Source organism: Procambarus clarkii, chromosome 55 (assembly GCF_040958095.1).
Source record: "Procambarus clarkii isolate CNS0578487 chromosome 55, FALCON_Pclarkii_2.0, whole genome shotgun sequence".
NCBI classification, from domain to species: domain Eukaryota; kingdom Metazoa; phylum Arthropoda; class Malacostraca; order Decapoda; family Cambaridae; genus Procambarus; species Procambarus clarkii.
This window is the reverse complement of record NC_091204.1, coordinates 24811465-24832150: the sequence shown is the minus strand read 5'-3', so window position 1 is coordinate 24832150 and position 20686 is coordinate 24811465. Positions and strand designations below refer to the sequence as shown.

General features: G+C 48.9%; 1 protein-coding gene across 4 annotated transcripts in view; it reads right to left on the bottom strand.

The window, feature by feature from the left end:
- Positions 1 to 20686, bottom strand: part of LOC123751070 (methyl farnesoate epoxidase) — a 330011-nt gene that overhangs the window by 118208 nt on the left and 191117 nt on the right. For all 4 annotated transcript variants that reach the window (XM_069305551.1, XM_069305553.1, XM_069305552.1 and 1 more), the window contains one exon: positions 19093 to 19218. In XM_069305551.1, the coding sequence (XP_069161652.1) occupies positions 19093 to 19218 (126 nt within the window). The remainder of the gene's footprint in view (positions 1 to 19092; positions 19219 to 20686) is intronic.

Genomic DNA, 20686 nt, shown 5'->3' with positions numbered 1-20686 from the left:
TTTGCCTGTGTCCTCTAGTATAAATTCTATCATTCAGTGTACCTTGAGTGTATCTCTATTTAATCTACCTCATATTGTTTTAGTGTAACTTTAGTAATTAACTATAGTGTAATTATAATATTATTGTAAGTAAGCTATTTGTTTTATAGAACTGTTAATTGTTATTTGATTTTTATTGGTCATCTATTGTTATTAATTATTCTAGTTCAATTTTACTTTTCTTAAGTTCCCATTAAGTTTATATTACTTAAATTACCATTAAATTTATATTACTTTAGTATTTTATTCTACTTTTTCTTGTTGCCTAGCCTCACCACCCTTGTAACCCAGGTTGCCTAGCCTCACCACCCTTGTAACCCAGGTTGCCTAGCCTCACCACCCTTGTAACCCAGGTTGCCTAGCCTCACCACCCTTGTAACCCAGGTTGCCTAGCCTCACCACCCTTGTAACCCAGGTTGCCTAGCCTCACCACCCTTGTAACCCAGGTTGCCTAGCCTCACCACCCTTGTAACCCAGGTTGCCTAGCCTCACCACCCTTGTAACCCAGGTTGCCTAGCCTCACCACCCTTGTAACCCAGGTTGCCTAGCCTCACCACCCTTGTAACCCAGGTTGCCTAGCCTCACCACCCTTGTAACCCAGGTTGCCTAGCCTCACCACCCTTGTAACCCAGGTTGCCTAGCCTCACCACCCTTGTAACCCAGGTTGCCTAGCCTCACCACCCTTGTAACCCAGGTTGCCTAGCCTCACCACCCTTGTAACCCAGGTTGCCTAGCCTCACCACCCTTGTAACCCAGGTTACCTAGCCTCCCCACCCTTGTAACCAGGTTGCCTAGCCTCACCACCCTTGTAACCCAGGTTGCCTAGCCTCACCACCCTTGTAACCCAGGTTGCCTAGCCTCACCACCCTTGTAACCCAGGTTGCCTAGCCTCACCACCCTTGTAACCCAGGTTGCCTAGCCTCACCACCCTTGTAACCCAGGTTGCCTAGCCTCACCACCCTTGTAACCCAGGTTGCCTAGCCTCACCACCCTTGTAACCCAGGTTGCCTAGCCTCACCACCCTTGTAACCCAGGTTGCCTAGCCTCACCACCCTTGTAACCCAGGTTGCCTAGCCTCACCACCCTTGTAACCCAGGTTGCCTAGCCTCACCACCCTTGTAACCCAGGTTGCCTAGCCTCACCACCCTTGTAACCCAGGTTGCCTAGCCTCACCACCCTTGTAACCCAGGTTGCCTAGCCTCACCACCCTTGTAACCCAGGTTGCCTAGCCCCACCACCCTTGTAACCCAGGTTGCCTAGCCTCACCACCCTTGTAACCCAGGTTGCCTAGCCTCCCCACCCTTGTAACCCAGGTTGCCTAGCCTCACCACCCTTGTAACCCAGGTTGCCTAGCCTCCCCACCCTTGTAACCCAGGTTGCCTAGCCTCACCACCCTTGTAACCCAGGTTGCCTAGCCTCACCACCCTTGTAACCCAGGTTGCCTAGCCTCCCCACCCTTGTAACCCAGGTTGCCTAGCCTCACCACCCTTGTAACCCAGGTTGCCTAGCCTCATCACCCTTGTAACCCAGGTTGCCTAGCCTCACCACCCTTGTAACCCAGGTTGCCTAGCCTCACCACCCTTGTAACCCAGGTTGCCTAGCCTCACCACCCTTGTAACCCAGGTTGCCTAGCCTCACCACCCTTGTAACCCAGGTTGCCTAGCCTCACCACCCTTGTAACCCAGGTTGCCTAGCCTCACCACCCTTGTAACCCAGGTTGCCTAGCCTCACCACCCTTGTAACCCAGGTTGCCTAGCCTCACCACCCTTGTAACCCAGGTTGCCTAGCCTCACCACCCTTGTAACCCAGGTTGCCTAGCCTCACCACCCTTGTAACCCAGGTTGCCTAGCCTCACCACCCTTGTAACCCAGGTTGCCTAGCCTCACCACCCTTGTAACCCAGGTTGCCTAGCCTCACCACCCTTGTAACCCAGGTTGCCTAGCCTCACCACCCTTGTAACCCAGGTTGCCTAGCCTCACCACCCTTGTAACCCAGGTTGCCTAGCCTCACCACCCTTGTAACCCAGGTTGCCTAGCCTCACCACCCTTGTAACCCAGGTTGCCTAGCCTCACCACCCTTGTAACCCAGGTTGCCTAGCCTCACCACCCTTGTAACCCAGGTTGCCTAGCCTCACCACCCTTGTAACCCAGGTTGCCTAGCCTCACCACCCTTGTAACCCAGGTTGCCTAGCCTCACCACCCATGTAACCCAGGTTGCCTAGCCTCACCACCCTTGTAACCCAGGTTGCCTAGCCTCACCACCCTTGTAACCCAGGTTGCCTAGCCTCACCACCCTTGTAACCCAGGTTGCCTAGCCTCACCACCCTTGTAACCCAGGTTGCCTAGCCTCAGCACCCTTGTAACCCAGGTTGCCTAGCCTCACCACCCTTGTAACCTAGCCTCACCACCCTTGTAACCCAGGTTACCTAGCCTCCCCACCCTTGTAAGCCAGGTTGCCAAGCCTCACCACCCTTGTAACCCAGGTTGCCTAGCCTCATCACCCTTGTAACCCAGGTTGCCTAGCCTCACCACCCTTGTAACCCAGGTTGCCTAGCCTCACCACCCTTGTAACCCAGGTTGCCTAGCCTCACCACCCTTGTAACCCAGGTTGCCTAGCCTCACCACCCTTGTAACCCAGGTTGCCTAGCCTCACCACCCTTGTAACCCAGGTTGCCTAGCCTCACCACCCTTGTAACCCAGGTTGCCTAGCCTCACCACCCTTGTAACCCAGGTTGCCTAGCCTCACCACCCTTGTAACCCAGGTTGCCTAGCCTCACCACCCTTGTAACCCAGGTTGCCTAGCCTCACCACCCTTGTAACCCAGGTTGCCTAGCCTCACCACCCTTGTAACCCAGGTTGCCTAGCCTCACCACCCTTGTAACCCAGGTTGCCTAGCCTCACCACCCTTGTAACCCAGGTTGCCTAGCCTCACCACCCTTGTAACCCAGGTTGCCTAGCCTCACCACCCTTGTAACCCAGGTTGCCTAGCCTCACCACCCTTGTAACCCAGGTTGCCTAGCCTCACCACCCTTGTAACCCAGGTTGCCTAGCCTCACCACCCTTGTAACCCAGGTTGCCTAGCCTCACCACCCTTGTAACCCAGGTTGCCTAGCCTCACCACCCTTGTAACCCAGGTTGCCTAGCCTCACCACCCTTGTAACCCAGGTTGCCTAGCCTCACCACCCTTGTAACCCAGGTTGCCTAGCCTCACCACCCTTGTAACCCAGGTTGCCTACCTCACCACCCTTGTAACCCAGGTTGCCTAGCCTCACCACCCTTGTAACCCAGGTTGCCTAGCCTCACCACCCTTGTAACCCAGGTTGCCTAGCCTCACCACCCTTGTAACCCAGGTTGCCTAGCCTCACCACCCTTGTAACCCAGGTTGCCTAGCCTCACCACCCTTGTAACCCAGGTTGCCTAGCCTCACCACCCTTGTAACCCAGGTTGCCTAGCCTCACCACCCTTGTAACCCAGGTTGCCTACCTCACCACCCTTGTAACCCAGGTTGCCTAGCCTCACCACCCTTGTAACCCAGGTTGCCTAGCCTCACCACCCTTGTAACCCAGGTTGCCTAGCCTCACCACCCTTGTAACCCAGGTTGCCTAGCCTCACACCCTTGTAACCAGGTTGCCTAGCCTCACCACCCTTGTAACCCAGGTTGCCTAGCCTCACCACCCTTGTAACCCAGGTTGCCTAGCCTCACCCTTGTAACCCAGGTTGCCTAGCCTCACCACCCTTGTAACCCAGGTTGCCTAGCCTACCATTGTAACCCAGGTTGCCTAGCCTCACCACCCTTGTAACCCAGGTTGCCTAGCCTCAGCACCCTTGTAACCCAGGTTGCCTAGCCTCACCACCCTTGTAACCCAGGTTGCCTAGCCTCACCACCCTTGTAACCCAGGTTGCCTAGCCTCACCACCCTTGTAACCCAGGTTGCCTAGCCTCACCACCCTTGTAACCCAGGTTGCCTAGCCTCACCACCCTTGTAACCCAGGTTGCCTAGCCTCACCACCCTTGTAACCCGGTTGCCTAGCCTCACCACCCTTGTAACCCAGGTTGCCTAGCCTCACCACCCTTGTAACCCAGGTTGCCTAGCCTCACCACCCTTGTAACCCAGGTTGCCTAGCCTCACCACCCTTGTAACCCAGGTTGCCTAGCCTCACCACCCTTGTAACCCAGGTTGCCTAGCCTCACCACCCTTGTAACCCAGGTTGCCTAGCCTCACCACCCTTGTAACCCAGGGTTGCCTAGCCTCACCACCCTTGTAACCCAGGTTGCCTAGCCTCACCACCCTTGTAACCCAGGTTGCCTAGCCTCACCACCCTTGTAACCCAGGTTGCCTAGCCTCACCACCCTTGTAACCCAGGTTGCCTAGCCTCACCACCCTTGTAACCCAGGTTGCCTAGCCTCACCACCCTTGTAACCCAGGTTGCCTAGCCTCACCCTTGTAACCCAGTTGCCTAGCCTCACCACCCTTGTAACCCAGGTTGCCTAGCCTCACCACCCTTGTAATCCAGGTTGCCTAGCCTCACCACCCTTGTAACCCAGGTTGCCTAGCCTCACCACCCTTGTAACCCAGGTTGCCTAGCCTCACCACCCTTGTAACCCAGGTTGCCTAGCCTCACCACCCTTGTAACCCAGGTTGCCTAGCCTCACCACCCTTGTAACCCAGGTTGCCTAGCCTCACCACCCTTGTAACCCTGGTTGCCTAGCCTCACCACCCTTGTAACCCAGGTTGCCTAGCCTCACCACCCTTGTAACCCAGGTTGCCTAGCCTCACCACCCATGTAACCCAGGTTGCCTAGCCTCACCACCCTTGTAACCCAGGTTGCCTAGCCTCACCACCCTTGTAACCCAGGTTGCCTAGCCTCACCACCCTTGTAACCCAGGTTGCCTAGCCTCACCACCCTTGTAACCCAGGTTGCCTAGCCTCACCACCCTTGTAACCCAGGTTGCCTAGCCTCACCACCCTTGTAACCCAGGTTGCCTAGCCTCACCACCCTTGTAACCCAGGTTGCCTAGCCTCACCACCCTTGTAACCCAGGTTGCCTAGCCTCACCACCCTTGTAACCCAGGTTGCCTAGCCTCACCACCCTTGTAACCCAGGTTGCCTAGCCTCACCACCCTTGTAACCCAGGTTGCCTAGCCTCACCACCCTTGTAACGCAGGTTGCCTAACCTCACCACCCTTGTAACCCAGGTTGCCTAGCCTCACCACCCTTGTAACCCAGGTTGCCTAGCCTCACCACCCTTGTAACCCAGGTTGCCCAGCCTCCCCACCCTTGTAACCCAGGTTGCCTAGCCTCACCACCCTTGTAACCCAGGTTGCCTAGCCTCACCACCCTTGTAACCCAGGTTGCCTAGCCTCCCCACCCTTGTAACCCAGGTTGCCTAGCCTCACCACCCTTGTAACCCAGGTTACCTAGCCTCCCCACACTTGTAAGCCAGGTTGCCAAGCCTCACCACCCTTGTAACCCAGGTTGCCAAGCCTCACCACCCTTGTAACCCAGGTTGCCAAGCCTCACCACCCTTGTAACCCAGGTTGCCTAGCCTCACCACCCTTGTAACCCAGGTTGCCTAGCCTCACCACCCTTGTAACCCAGGTTGCCTAGCCTCACCACCCTTGTAACCCAGGTTGCCTAGCCTCACCACCCTTGTAACCCAGGTTGCCTAGCCTCACCACCCTTGTAACCCAGGTTGCCTTGCCTCACCACCCTTGTAACCCAGGTTGCCTAGCCTCACCACCCTTGTAACCCAGGTTGCCTAGCCTCACCACCCTTGTAACCCAGGTTGCCTACCTCACCACCCTTGTAACCCAGGTTGCCTAGCCTCACCCCCTTGTAACCCAGGTTGCCTAGCCTCACCACCCTTGTAACCCAGGTTGCCTAGCCTCACCACCCTTGTAACCCAGGTTGCCTAGCCTCACCACCCTTGTAACCCAGGTTGCCTAGCCTCACCACCCTTGTAACCCAGGTTGCCTAGCCCACCCACCCTTGTAACCCAGGTTGCCTAGCCCACCACCCTTGTAACCCAGGTTGCCTAGCCTCACCACCCTTGTAACCCAGGTTGCCTAGCCTCACCACCCTTGTACCCAGGTTGCCTCCACCACCCTTGTAACCCAGGTTGCCTAGCCTCACACCACCTTGTAACCCAGGTTGCCTAGCCTCACCACCCTTGTAACCCAGGTTGCCTAGCCTCACCACCCTTGTAACCCAGGTTGCCTAGCCTCACCACCCTTGTAACCCAGGTTGCCTAGCCTCACCACCCTTGTAACCCAGGTTGCCTAGCCTCACCACCCTTGTAACCCAGGTTGCCTAGCCTCACCACCCTTGTAACCCAGGTTGCCTAGCCTCACCACCCTTGTAACCCAGGTTGCCTAGCCTCACCACCCTTGTAACCCAGGTTGCCTAGCCTCACCACCCTTGTAACCCAGGTTGCCTAGCCTCACCACCCTTGTAACCCAGGTTGCCTAGCCTCACCACCCTTGTAACCCAGGTTGCCTAGCCTCACCACCCTTGTAACCCAGGTTGCCTAGCCTCACCACCCTTGTAACCCAGGTTGCCTAGCCTCACCACCCTTGTAACCCAGGTTGCCTAGCCTCACCACCCTTGTAACCCAGGTTGCCTAGCCTCACCACCCTGTAACCAGGTTGCCTAGCTCACCACCCTTGTAACCCAGGTTGCCAGCCTCACCACCCTTGTAACCCAGGTTGCCTAGCCTCACCACCCTTGTAACCCAGGTTGCCTAGCCTCACCACCCTTGTAACCCAGGTTGCCTAGCCTCACCACCCTTGTAACCCAGGTTGCCTAGCCTCACCACCCTTGTAACCCAGGTTGCCTAGCCTCACCACCCTTGTAACCCAGGTTGCCTAGCCTCACCACCCTTGTAACCCAGGTTGCCTAGCCTCACCACCCTTGTAACCCAGGTTGCCTAGCCTCACCACCCTTGTAACCCAGGTTGCCTAGCCTCACCACCCTTGTAACCCAGGTTGCCTAGCCTCACCACCCTTGTAACCCAGGTTGCCTAGCCTCACCACCCTTGTAACCCAGGTTGCCTAGCCTCACCACCCTTGTAACCCAGGTTGCCTAGCCTCACCACCCTTGTAACCCAGGTTGCCTAGCCTCACCACCCTTGTAACCCAGGTTGCCTAGCCTCACCACCCTTGTAACCCAGGTTGCCTAGCCTCACCACCCTTGTAACCCCGGGTGCCGTAGCCTCACCATCCCTTGTAACCCCAGGTTTGCCTAGCCTCAACACCCTTGTAACCCAGGTTGCCTAGGCCTTCACCACCCCTTGTAACCAGGTTGCCTAGCCTCACCACCCTTGTAACCCAGGTGCCTAGCCTCACCACCCTTGTAACCCAGGTTGCCTAGCCCACCACCCTTGTAACCAGGTTGCCTAGCCTCACCACCCTTGTAACCCAGGTTGCCTAGCCTCACCACCCTTGTAACCCAGGTTGCCTAGCCTCACCACCCTTGTAACCCAGGTTGCCTAGCCTCACCACCCTTGTAACCCAGGTTGCCTAGCCTCACCACCCTTGTAACCCAGGTTGCCTAGCCTCACCACCCCTTGTAACCCAGGTTGCCTAGCCTCACCACCCTTGTAACCCAGGTTGCCTAGCCTCACCACCCTTGTAACCCAGGTTGCCTAGCCTCACCACCCTTGTAACCCAGGTTGCCTAGCCTCACCACCCTTTGTAACCCAGGTTGCCTAGCCTCACCACCCTTGTAACCCAGGTTGCCTAGCCTCACCACCCTGTAACCCAGGTTGCCTAGCTCACCACCCTTGTAACCCAGGTTGCCTAGCCTCACCACCCTTGTAAACCAGGTTGCCTAGCCCTCACCACCATTGTTAACCCAGGTTGCCATAGGCCTCACCACCCTTGTAACCAAGGTTGCCTAGCCTCACCACCCTTGTAACCCAGGTTGCCTAGCCTCACCACCCTTGTAACCCAGGTTGCCTAGCCTCACCACCCTTGTAACCCAGGTTGCCTAGCCTCACCACCCTTGTAACCCAGGTGGCCTAGGCCTCACCACCCTTGTAACCCAGGTTCTAGCCTCACCACCCTTGTTACCACCATGGTGCCTAGCCTCCCACCCTTGTAACCCAGGTTGCCTAGCCTCACCACCCTTGTAACCCAGGTTGCCTAGCCTCACCACCCTTGTAACCCAGGTTGCTAGCCTCACCACCCTTGTAACCCAGGTTGCCTAGCCTCCCCACCCTTGTAACCCAGGTTGCCTAGCCTCACCACCCTTGTAACCCAGGTTGCCTAGCCTCACCACCCTTGTAACCCAGGTTGCCTAGCCTCACCACCCTTGTAACCCAGGTTGCCTAGCCTCACCCCCTTGTAACCCAGGTTGCCTAGCCTCACCACCCTTGTAACCCAGGTTGCCTAGCCTCACCACCCTTGTAACCCAGGTTGCCTAGCCTCACCACCCTTGTAACCCAGGTTGCCTAGCCTCACCACCCTTGTAACCCAGGTTGCCTAGCCTCACCACCCTTGTAACCCAGGTTGCCTAGCCTCACCACCCTTGTAACCCAGGTTGCTAGCCTCACCACCCTTGTAACCCAGGTTGCCTAGCCTCACCACCCTTGTAACCCAGGTTGCCTAGCCTCACCACCCTTGTAACCCAGGTTGCCTAGCCTCACCACCCTTGTAACCCAGGTTGCCTAGCCTCACCACCCTTGTAACCCAGGTTGCCTAGCCTCACCACCCTTGTAACCCAGGTTGCCTAGCCTCACCACCCTTGTAACCCAGGTTGCCTAGCCTCACACCTTGTAACCCAGGTTGCCTAGCCTCACCACCCTTGTAACCCAGGTTGCCTAGCCTCACCACCCTTGTAACCCAGGTTGCCTAGCCTCACCACCCTTGTAACCCAGGTTGCCTAGCCTCACCACCCTTGTAACCCAGGTTGCCTAGCCTCACCACCCTTGTAACCCAGGTTGCCTAGCCTCACCACCCTTGTAACCCAGGTTGCCTAGCCTCACCACCCCTTGTAACCCAGGTTGCCTAGCCTCACCACCCTTGTAACCCAGGTTGCCTAGCCTCACCACCCTTGTAACCCAGGTTGCCTAGCCTCACACCTAGCCCGGTTGCCTAGCCTCACCACCCTTGTAACCCAGGTTGCCTAGCCTCACCACCCTTGTAACCCAGGTTTGCCTAGCCTCACCACCCTTGTAACCCAGGTTGCCTAGCCTCACCACCTTGTAACCCAGGTTGCCTAGACCTCACCACCCTTGTAACCCAGGTTGCCTAGCCTCACCACCCTTGTAACCCAGGTTGCCTAGCCTCACCACCCTTGTAACCCAGGTTGCCTAGCCTCACCACCCTTGTAACCCAGGTTGCCTAGCCTCACCACCCTTGTAACCCAGGTTGCCTAGCCTCACCACCCTTGTAACCCAGGTTGCCTAGCCTCACCACCCTTGTAACCCCGGTTGCCTAGCCTCACCACCCTTGTAACCCAGGTTGCCTAGCCTCAACACCCTTGTAACCCAGGTTGCCTAGGCTCACCACCCTTGTAACCCAGGTTGCCTAGCCTCACCACCCTTGTAACCCAGGTTGCCTAGCCTCACCACCCTTGTAACCCAGGTTGCCTAGCCTCACCACCCTTGTAACCAAGGTTGCCTACCCTCACCACCCTTGTAACCCAGGTTGCCTAGCCTCACCACCCTTGTAACCCAGGTTGCCTAGCCTCACCACCCTTGTAACCCAGGTTGCCTAGCCTCACCACCCTTGTAACCCAGGTTGCCTAGCCTCACCACCCTTGTAACCCAGGTTGCCTAGCCTCACCACCCTTGTAACCCAGGTTGCCTAGCCTCACCACCCTTGTAACCCAGGTTGCCTAGCCTCACCACCCTTGTAACCCAGGTTGCCTAGCCTCACCACCCTTGTAACCCAGGTTGCCTAGCCTCACCACCCTTGTAACCCAGGTTGCCTAGCCTCACCACCCTTGTAACCCAGGTTGCCTAGCCTCACCACCCTTGTAACCCAGGTTGCCTAGCCTCACCACCCTTGTAACCCAGGTTGCCTAGCCTCACCACCCTTGTAACCCAGGTTGCCTAGCCTCACCACCCTTGTAACCCAGGTTGCCTAGCCTCACCACCCTTGTAACCCAGGTTGCCTAGCCTCACCACCCTTGTAACCCAGGTTGCCTAGCCTCACCACCCTTGTAACCCAGGTTGCCTAGCCTCACCACCCTTGTAACCCAGGTTGCCTAGCCTCACCACCCTTGTAACCCAGGTTGCCTAGCCTCACCACCCTTGTAACCCAGGTTGCCTAGCCTCAGCACCCTTGTAATCCAGGTTGCCTAGCCTCACCACCCTTGTAACCCAGGTTGCCTAGCCTCACCACCCTTGTAACCCAGGTTGCCTAGCCTCACCACCCTTGTAACCCAGGTTGCCTAGCCTCACCACCCTTGTAACCCAGGTTGCCTAGCCTCACCACCCTTGTAACCCAGGTTGCCTAGCCTCACCACCCTTGTAACCCAGGTTGCCTAGCCTCACCACCCTTGTAACCCAGGTTGCCTAGCCTCACCACCCTTGTAACCCAGGTTGCCTAGCCTCACCACCCTTGTAACCCAGGTTGCCTAGCCTCACCACCCTTGTAACCCAGGTTGCCTAGCCTCACCACCCTTGTAACCCAGGTTGCCTAGCCTCACCACCCTTGCTCCATTGTGCTCTTGGCTCTGCCTGGATCTGCTAGACCAAATTATTAATTTCAGTGTACCTGATAGTACCTTTAAGCAACTTACTTCATTTTGTGTATATTTTAATATATATATATATTTTTCTCTTATCTAGTTCTTTTTATAATTGTCTTTATTGGCTTTTTTCTGTAAAACAGCCCTCTTATGCAAATTATTATAGACCCAGACCTTAACCTCTTATCTAGTATCTATGCCAATCATTACTATAATGATCAAAATTGCAAGTATTATACAGCACTTGATGTAAACAATGTTTTAACGGGTAATCACAATGTTTCTGTAATTAACTTGAATGTAAGATCTCTAAGCAAACACTTTGATGATTTTTTTGTTTGCAGGGATATTCCTGCGCGGGCCCTAAGCCTCTGGCTGACCCACTAAGTGTTGCTTGATTCTGTTTTACTTGGGCGGAGTATGAGTATTTATGACTCGTATGGTCGCTTCAGTAAGATTTTGCCATATGTTTAATGATGTTAATGCCCTGATTCAAACAGTTGACAACAAATTCTCTTTTGCTGTGTTTACTGAAACGTGGTTAAAAGAGGATACTACTCAACTCTACAACATACCTAACTACTAAGCTATTTACAACTGTCGTCCTATACAAAGAGGTGGTGGTACTTCTCTTTACTACCACCAAGAACTGATTAGCTTAAAAGTAATTAAATCTAGAGACCCCATATGGAGAGTATATATTTGCCTGTTTCAGAGTCAAGGGTAGTGAGGCTGTCCTGACTGTGGGAGCAGTCTACAGGATTCCTAATACTGATGTGACTGAATTTAACTCTAACCTTAGAAATCTAATACTAGAGAACCGACTGAACAAAAATTACTTAATTAGTTCTGTGGACTTTAACGCTGACCTTTGCGAGCCTGATAACCCTCATGCTGCTAGTTTCCTCAACTGTATGAATTCCTGCTTCCTCATACCCTTAATCACTAGACCTACTAGAATCACGGATAGTACTGCCAAGGCTCTTGATCACATCTGGACCATTATAACTTCTCCGCTTAATTCAAGGATAATCATTGATAACACTACAGACCATTACCCCACATTTCTCCTAACCAACATTAACAAACCACCTCTAGAGACAAGGAAGATAAGCTTTAGGCTGCACAATGAAACTGCTATAGACAATTTTATAGCTGCTGCTGATAATGTCAACTGGGAGTCTGAGTTAGGTAACATAGGGGGACATCAACCTAGCAGTGCAATCTTTTCTTCAAAAAACTCTCCGCCTTTATAACACCCACTGCCCTATGCTAACGATGCAAGTTACAACTAAAAGGCTAAACAATTCTTGGCTTACAAAGTGGATACTTAAATCTATTAATAAAAAACATGACTTTGAGAAGAAGTATAGGTTAGGAATCGACTTCAAAGAATTTTCAAAGAATTACTCATCATTGCTATCTAAAATAATTAGAAGAGCCAAAATTAAATACTACGAAGATAAATTTACCCAATGGGCAAAATTAAGAAAACATGGAGCATAATTTCACAAATATTGGGATCAAAGAAGATTTTAAATAACAAACCAATACTCCTGTCCAATAACGATGGTCTACTTTCAGCCTCTGATACTGCTATTTGAGTTCAATAGGTTCTTCTCATCCACTGGGTCAGCCCTTGCAAATAATATTCCATCTTCCAGTATTAATGTTCAGGACTATCTTCCAGGTAACTATCCACAGTCTATGTACCTAACGCCTGCTAATTCCACTGATGATAATGAGATAATCCTCTCCCTTAAAACCAAGTCTGGTGCCCTTGAGGAGATACCAACTCTAATTTACAAAAAAAGCCTCCAGAACTTTAGCTCTTGCCATTGCATTGCTCTACAGTAAATCACTTGAACTCCAAACCTTTCCAGATATTCTAAAAAAAAATGCGAGAGTAACCCCAGTCCACAAATGTGGTGATCTCACTGATGTCAACAACTTCAGACCTATATCAATTTAGCCAAACTTGTCAAAAATATTTGAAAAACTAATCTACAAGCAGCTTTACTCTTATCTAGCCAAACACAATATACTTAGCTCTTGTCAATATGACTTCAGACCCAAAAAAAGCACTAATGATGCACTTATTAGTATGATTAACTTGATACATGCAGCTCTTGATAAAAATGAGTTCCCTGTTGGGTTATTTGTGGACCTGCGTAAGGTTTTTGACACTGTCAACCACCAAAACATTCTTCTTAAATTACATCATTATGGAGTCAGAGGTCACTCCCTGCAATACCTCAAATCTTACCTTACTGACAGGCTCCAGTATGATTCTGTGAATAATTCAATTTCTCCCACCCTACCCATCAACATTGGTGTTCCTCAGGGCAGCATACTTGGTCCTCTTCTCTATCTCATCTACATTAATGACCATCCAAATGCCTCCCAACACCTCAAACCAATTCTATTTGCTGATGACACATTCTTCATTTACTCCAGTCCTGACCCCCTTGCTCTAAATGTCACAGTGAATATTGAGCTAAATAAAATCCATCTTTGGCTAACTGCCAACAAACTCACCCTCAACATTGACAAAACTTTCTATAATTTGTTTGGCAATAAATCCTCAAAACAAATAAATCTCAGGATAAACAATACCCAAATTTGTAATAAAGTAGATGGCAAATTCCTTGGCGTTCTCATTGAGAACAAGCTGAATTTCCAGGGACACATTCTAAATATATAAAAAAATGTTTCAAAAACTGTTGACATTTCTTTCTGAAATCAGATATTATGTACCCCGCCCTGCCCTGGTGACTCTCTATTACTCTCTCATCTATCCTTATCTCAACTATGGTATTTGTGCTTAGGGTTCTACTACCCAAAATCATTTACATCTTCTAATTACTCAACACAAAGCTGCTTTTAGAACAATATCTAACTGTGGCCCCAGACATCACTCTGTACCCCTACTCAAATCTCTGAATATGTTAGACATTAAGTCACTGCACATCCTCTCCTGTGTCTTTTATATATATTAAACGCTGAACTGTAATGTCAATCCTGACCTTAAGTTTCCTAGAAGGTTATAAGAGAACCCATGAGCACCACACAGAAACAAATACAAATTTGATATTCCAAGAGTACGACTTAAACTAGAAATGCTCTACAAATCAAGGGACCCAGAATGTGGAATGACCTTCCTAATCATGTTAAAGACTATACCTCTCCCAACCAGTTTAAGATAAAAACTAAGTACTTCCTAATTAACTCCATGTAACCTACCTTACCCCTGAATGTCAACCCAGGTCTACTATTTTAAACAATGCTGTTTGTTGACCAAATTGTATATTTGCTATTTTCTGTCATGTCCCCCCCACCTTTTTTATTTTTTATTTTCTCAACACAATTTATACTTTAATCTCAATTAGTATTAAGTTTTAATCTTAGTGTTTTTCCTGCCCGAAACGCTCTGTGTAAAAGTCGCTTTAGGCATTGTATGTACTAGCTCTATCTATAAATTCATCAATGTTTGTATCTCACCTCGTATGTATGTACTTTACCTGAATAAACATTTGAATTTAAATTTGAATTTGAACTTGAAAAACGAACAAGGAGTCCAGGTCTGTCCTTACCACCAGCCCACGGCGTTGTAATTCACTGATTGATAGATTACTGAAGATTAGGCCACTACAGAAGTGGCACATAACATCTTGAAGTGTCTCTGGGCCTGGGACGGCGTTGTGAGGGATGGTGGTGGGGAAATAGGGGGGTTAGTGAGCTCTGTTCTTGGAGACCAACCTAACCACGTCCGGCTGCTCTAAATCCTGATGGCCCTAGCCAGGCCATACTGCTTGTAGGTGCAGCAGCACTCCAGGTTGCAATTATTTTACCATGTCGCGGTGTAGTCGACTAGAGCGCGCCTGGGAACGCCCAGTGCATAGGTTCGAACCCTTATCTAGGCTCCTGTTTGATTTGCCCATTCATTATGTGAATTCCTCGATTTTTTCTCCATTACATTTATAATGACGCAAAGTATGCGAATAGTTCTGCTGACAGAGTTTACATTTAGTCAAATCTACATCAGCAGATGTTACAAACTTCCAGAGGTGCTTGTAGCCGAGCCTAAGCCTAGCAGTGGTAACACCTAGAAGTCTGCTAATCTTATTGGATGACCCATAGACGTGGGGTACTTCCTGCATAATAAAATGATGATAGATGGAGGAACTGGTGTGAATTTCCCTTTGCCTCAAGTCTACGATATTTTGTTGATGTTTCCGGAATATTACAGCCCTCAAGCTGCTTGAAGTCAGGCCAAGATGGCAATCAATTCTCTCCCTTTATGAGCAAAAGCTTTGGCTAATTCATGAGTTCATTCATAATGATGTACTGCCGGAAATCTAAGCTAAGTATCCCAAATTTGCTTACAGTAGCAGCAACCTACACATGACTGTAAAGCTGCCGCCCAGTTGGGTGGGTGTGGAGCAAGACTAGTAACTGTTTGACTCACCATAGATGTAAAGTGCCTTGTATAGTGACTGTTGTGAGCCTCTTGTTGAATCACTAGCGTTATAAAATCATGTGAAATATATGTGAAATACAATATAATTTTTTTATATGTATATGTATTTGTGTACATGCATGTATGCATATATATATATATATATATATATATATATATATATATATATATATATATATATATATATATATATATATATATATATATATATAAATATATATATATATATATATATATATATATATATATATATTTATATATCTATATTGCTGCGGGGAACACGGGCCACAGGGATAAGAGCCTCGTTGGACGTAGAATCTCTGTTTACCAACGTACTTGTGGATGAGACAATCGGGATGATAGCCGACAGAGTGTACCGTGATCCGGCCTGTACTCCTCTTGACATACCAGAAAACAGTCTATGGAAACTACTCCAAGCTTGTACTAAAGAGGCACCCTTCTTGAGCCCGGATGGACACATGTATAAGCAAGTAGATGGGGTCGCCATGGGTTCTCCCCTAGGTGTCCTTTTTGCAAATTTCTACATGGGTACCATCGAGCAAAAAGTCTTAGTCGACATGAACTTGAAACCGGCCATATACTGCAGATATGTTGACGACATTTTTACACAGGTACCTGATGTCAGACATCTGCAGGAGCTGAAGGAGGCATTTGAGCAGAATTCTGTGTTGCGTTTCACTTACGAGATGGAGAAGGATGGGAAGCTGCCCTTTCTAGATGTAACAGTCGTGGAAAGGAGCGGAGTTTTCCACACTGCAGTCTACACTAAGGAAACGAACATAGGAATGTGCCTGAATGCCAACAGCGACTGCCCAGACAGGTACAAGAGGAGTGTTGTTAACGCTTATGTCGACCGTGCCCTCAGCCACAGCTCAGAATGGAAACAAGTCGACGAAGAACTCTGTAGGGTAAGGCAGGTCCTAGTCAACAACGGCTTCTCCAGTGGTTTCGTGGAAGACATCATAAGAAGGAAAGTGAAACGCCATGCAACCTCTGAAGAGACAACTAACACAACACCTATACCCCTTATTAGACTATTTTACAGGAACTTCTTTTCCACAGCCCATAAAACGGAGGAAAGGGTTCTGAAAGATATTGTCAGTAGAAACGTTATCCCTACAGACAAAAATCAGAAGATACAACTGACGATTTACTATAAAACCAGAAAAACGGCCAGCCTACTCATGAGAAACTCTCCAGACACAAAGCAGAACGCTCTAAAAGAGACCAACGTCGTCTATGCCTTCAAATGCCCTCTTGGGGACTGTAATCCTAAAAAAAAAAAGTATATAGGCAAGACAACAACATCTCTTTCCAGGCGTTTAACAATGCATAAGCAACAGGGCTCCATTAAGGAACATATAATCTCTTCCCACAAACAAATCATCACCAGAGAAATCTTAGCAAACAACACAGAAATCATCGATAGATACAGCGATAGCAGGCGGCTTGACGTCTGCGAGGCACTACATATCAAGAAGTCAACACCAGCAATCAACAGGCAATTAATGCACAACTATATTATACCCACTTCAAGACTCCGCTCCAATATAGAAGCATCAAGAAATATGGACAAATAGGCTTTCTACAATTACTTCCATTCAATACCCATTGTTTCGTGTTCTGTCTTGTGTTTGAATTTAATACCCATTCAATACCTATTGTTTCGTGTTCTGTCTTGTGTTGGAATTTAATACCCATTGAATACCCATTGTTGAAAGTTCGTTTTTCACCTCATCCACCTCACCCAAATGTAGATAAAAACCTCAAAGATGTGCAAAGCTCTATTCAGTTTCAGTTGTGTGTTTGTAAACTAAAGTCTTTGAAAATGTAATAAGTTTTACGAAACGCGCTTAAGTGTCGCGTCAGACTAGAAATAAAAATGAATTTTGGAGAATTGATCTTTGAATTACCATCAGCAGTGAAAAGAAACATAAGAAAGATAGAGAAAATTCGTGTTAGAATTATTAATCTTACTTTTTCGGTCATATTATAACCCCAACCTTATGAGGGTTCCAGAGGATATAACCCCCAACCTTATGAGGGTTCCAGAGGATATATATATATATATATATATATATATATATATATATATATATATATATATATATATATATATATATATATATATATATATATATATATATATATACATATATATATATATATATATATATATATATACATGTGTATGTAACATTAACACTTGTGTAACTAGCTTCACAACACTGTCACTTGCTGAGCTAAACGAACTATGTGGTTCAGTTCCTGAACCTATTATGTTCCTCTGAAACCCTTCCCACCACCGCCCACGAGATGGGTATAGGGTGCATAATAAAGAAAGATTTAATACCACTAAACAAAACAACGGTAAGCGCAATATGTAATATATATATGTACTCTGAAAACTGCAGACAAATTATGTGATGGACTAAAACATGTAAAATCAGCAAGTATAGATGTGTTCACCTCGTGATGGAGTTGGAACTGGTCCTAATGGGGGTTCCAGAAGATATAACCCCAACCTTATGAGGGTTCCAGAGGATATAACCCCCAACATTATGAGGGTTCCAGAGGATATAACCCCCAACATTATGAGGGTTCCAGAAGATATAACCCCAACCTTATGAGGGTTCCAGAGGATATAACCCCCAACATTATGAGGGTTCCAGAGGATATAACCCCCAACATTATGGGGGTTCCAGAGGATATAACCCCCAACATTATGGGGGTTCCAGAAGATATAACCCCAACCTTATGAGGGTTCCAGAGGATATAACCCCCAACATTATGGGGGTTCCAGAGGATATAACCCCCAACATTATGGGGGTTCCAGAAGATATAACCCCAACCTTATGAGGGTTCCAGAGGATATAACCCCCAACATTATGAGGGTTCCAGAGGATATAACCCCCAACATTATGGGGGTTCCAGAGGATATAACCCCCAACATTATGGGGGTTCCAGAAGATATAACCCCAACCTTATAAGGGTTCCAGAGGATATAACCCCCAACATTATGGGGATTCCAGAGGATATAACCCCCAACATTATGGGGGTTCCAGAAGATATAACCCCAACCTTATGAGGGTTCCAGAGGATATAACCCCCAACATTATGAGGGTTCCAGAGGATATAACCCCCAACATTATGAGGGTTCCAGAGGATATAACCCCCAACATTATGGGGGTTCCAGAGGATATAACCCCCAACATTATGGGGGTTCCAGAAGATATAACCCCAACCTTATGAGGGTTCCAGAGGATATAACCCCCAACATTATGAGGGTTCCAGAGGATATAACCCCCAACATTATGAGGGTTCCAGAGGATATAACCCCCAACATTATGGGGGTTCCAGAGGATATAACCCCCAACATTATGGGGGTTCCAGAAGATATAACCCCAACCTTATGAGGGTTCCAGAGGATATAACCCCCAACATTATGAGGGTTCCAGAGGATATAACCCCCAACATTATGAGGGTTCCAGAGGATATAACCCCCAACATTATGGGGGTTCCAGAGGATATAACCCCCAACATTATGGGGGTTCCAGAGGATATAACCCCCAACCTTAATAACGTGGAAGATTCATATAATAGACCTTAATATTACCTGTCAATTATTGAAAGGAAGGAAATTATCAGGGGAGAGCGTCAAGTCATTACGACTAAATAGCACTTGGATGAGATCAGGATAAGGATTTTGGACGGGACGTAGGGGAGGGGGGACGCGGAATGGAGCCCAACCACTTGAACAGTCGGGGATTGAACGCCGACCTGCATGAAGCAAGATCGTCGCTCTACCGTCCAGCCCAAGTGGTAGGGCGACATAATGGAAGATGTGGACAAGTTACCTCTCCTGCCCGGAACATGAAGGTCAGATCCTGAACCAGTTTGAGAAGAACCGGGTGGTGAGGAGGGAACCTGGAGCCGCCCATCACCGCCCACAGGATGTTGATGGAGGACACGCCCAACATCTCCTGTTGGGAACCCGCAACACTGAGTCTCAACACCTGCACTAACACCTCACTCTCAACACCTTCACTAACACCTCACTCTCAACACCTTCACTAACACCTCACTCTCAACACCTTCACTAGCACCTCACTCTCAACACCTTCACTAACACCTCACTCTCAACACCTTCACTAACACCTCACTCTCAACACCTTCACTAACACCTCACTCTCAACACCTTCACTAACACCTCACTCTCAACACCTTCACTAACACCACACTCTCAACACCTTCACTAACACCTCACTCTCAACACCTTCACTAACACCTCACTCTCAACACCTTCACTAACACCTCACTCTCAACACCTTCACTAACACCTCACTCTCAACACCTTCACTAGCACCTCACTCTCAACACCTTCACTAACACCTCACTCTCAACACCTTCACTAACACCTCACTCTCAACACCTTCACTAACACCTCACTCTCAACACCTTCACTAACACCTCACTCTCAACACCTTCACTAACACCTCACTCTCAACACCTTCACTAACACCTCACTCTCAACACCTTCACTAACACCACACTCTCAACACCTTCACTAACACCACACTCTCAACACCTTCACTAACACCACACTCTCAACACCTTCACTAACACCTCACTCTCAACACCTTCACTAACACCTCACTCTCAACACAAGCCAACATTCTTGGTCAATAATTTGGTGCAAATTATCAACACCTGTTGTGATTTATGGGAGGCTACTGTTGTGATTTATGGAAGGCTACTGTTGTGATTTATGGAAGGCTACTGTAGTGTTTTATGGGAGGCTACTGTAGTTTTTTTATGGGAGGCTACTGTAGTGTTTTATGGAAGGCTACTGTAGTGTTTTATGGAAGGCTACTGTAGTGTTTTATGGAAGGCTACTGTAGTGTTTTATGGAAGGCTACTGTAGTTTTTTTATGGGAGGCTACTGTAGTGTTTTATGGAAGGCTACTGTAGTGTTTTATGGAAGGCTACTGTAGTGTTTTATGGAAGGCTACTGTAGTGTTTTATGGAAGGCTACTGTAGTGTTTTATGGAAGGCTACTGTAGTGTTTTATGGAAGGCTACTGTAGCGTTTTATGGAAGGCTACTGTAGTGTTTTATGGGAGGCTACTGTAGTGTTTTATGGAAGGCTACTGTAGTGTTTTATGGGAGGCTACTGTAGTGTTTTATGGAAGGCTACTGTAGTGTTTTATGGGAGGCTACTGTAGTGTTTTATGGAAGGCTACTGTAGTGTTTTATGGAAGGCTACTGTAGTGTTTTATGGGAGGCTACTGTAGTGTTTTATGGAAGGCTACTGTAGTGTTTTATGGAAGGCTACTGTAGTGTTTTATTCAGCCACTACGTCATCTGGCGGCTGACACTGTCCTGGTCCACTACGTTATCTGGCGGCTGACACTGTCCTGGTCCACTACGTCATCTGGTGGATGACACTGTC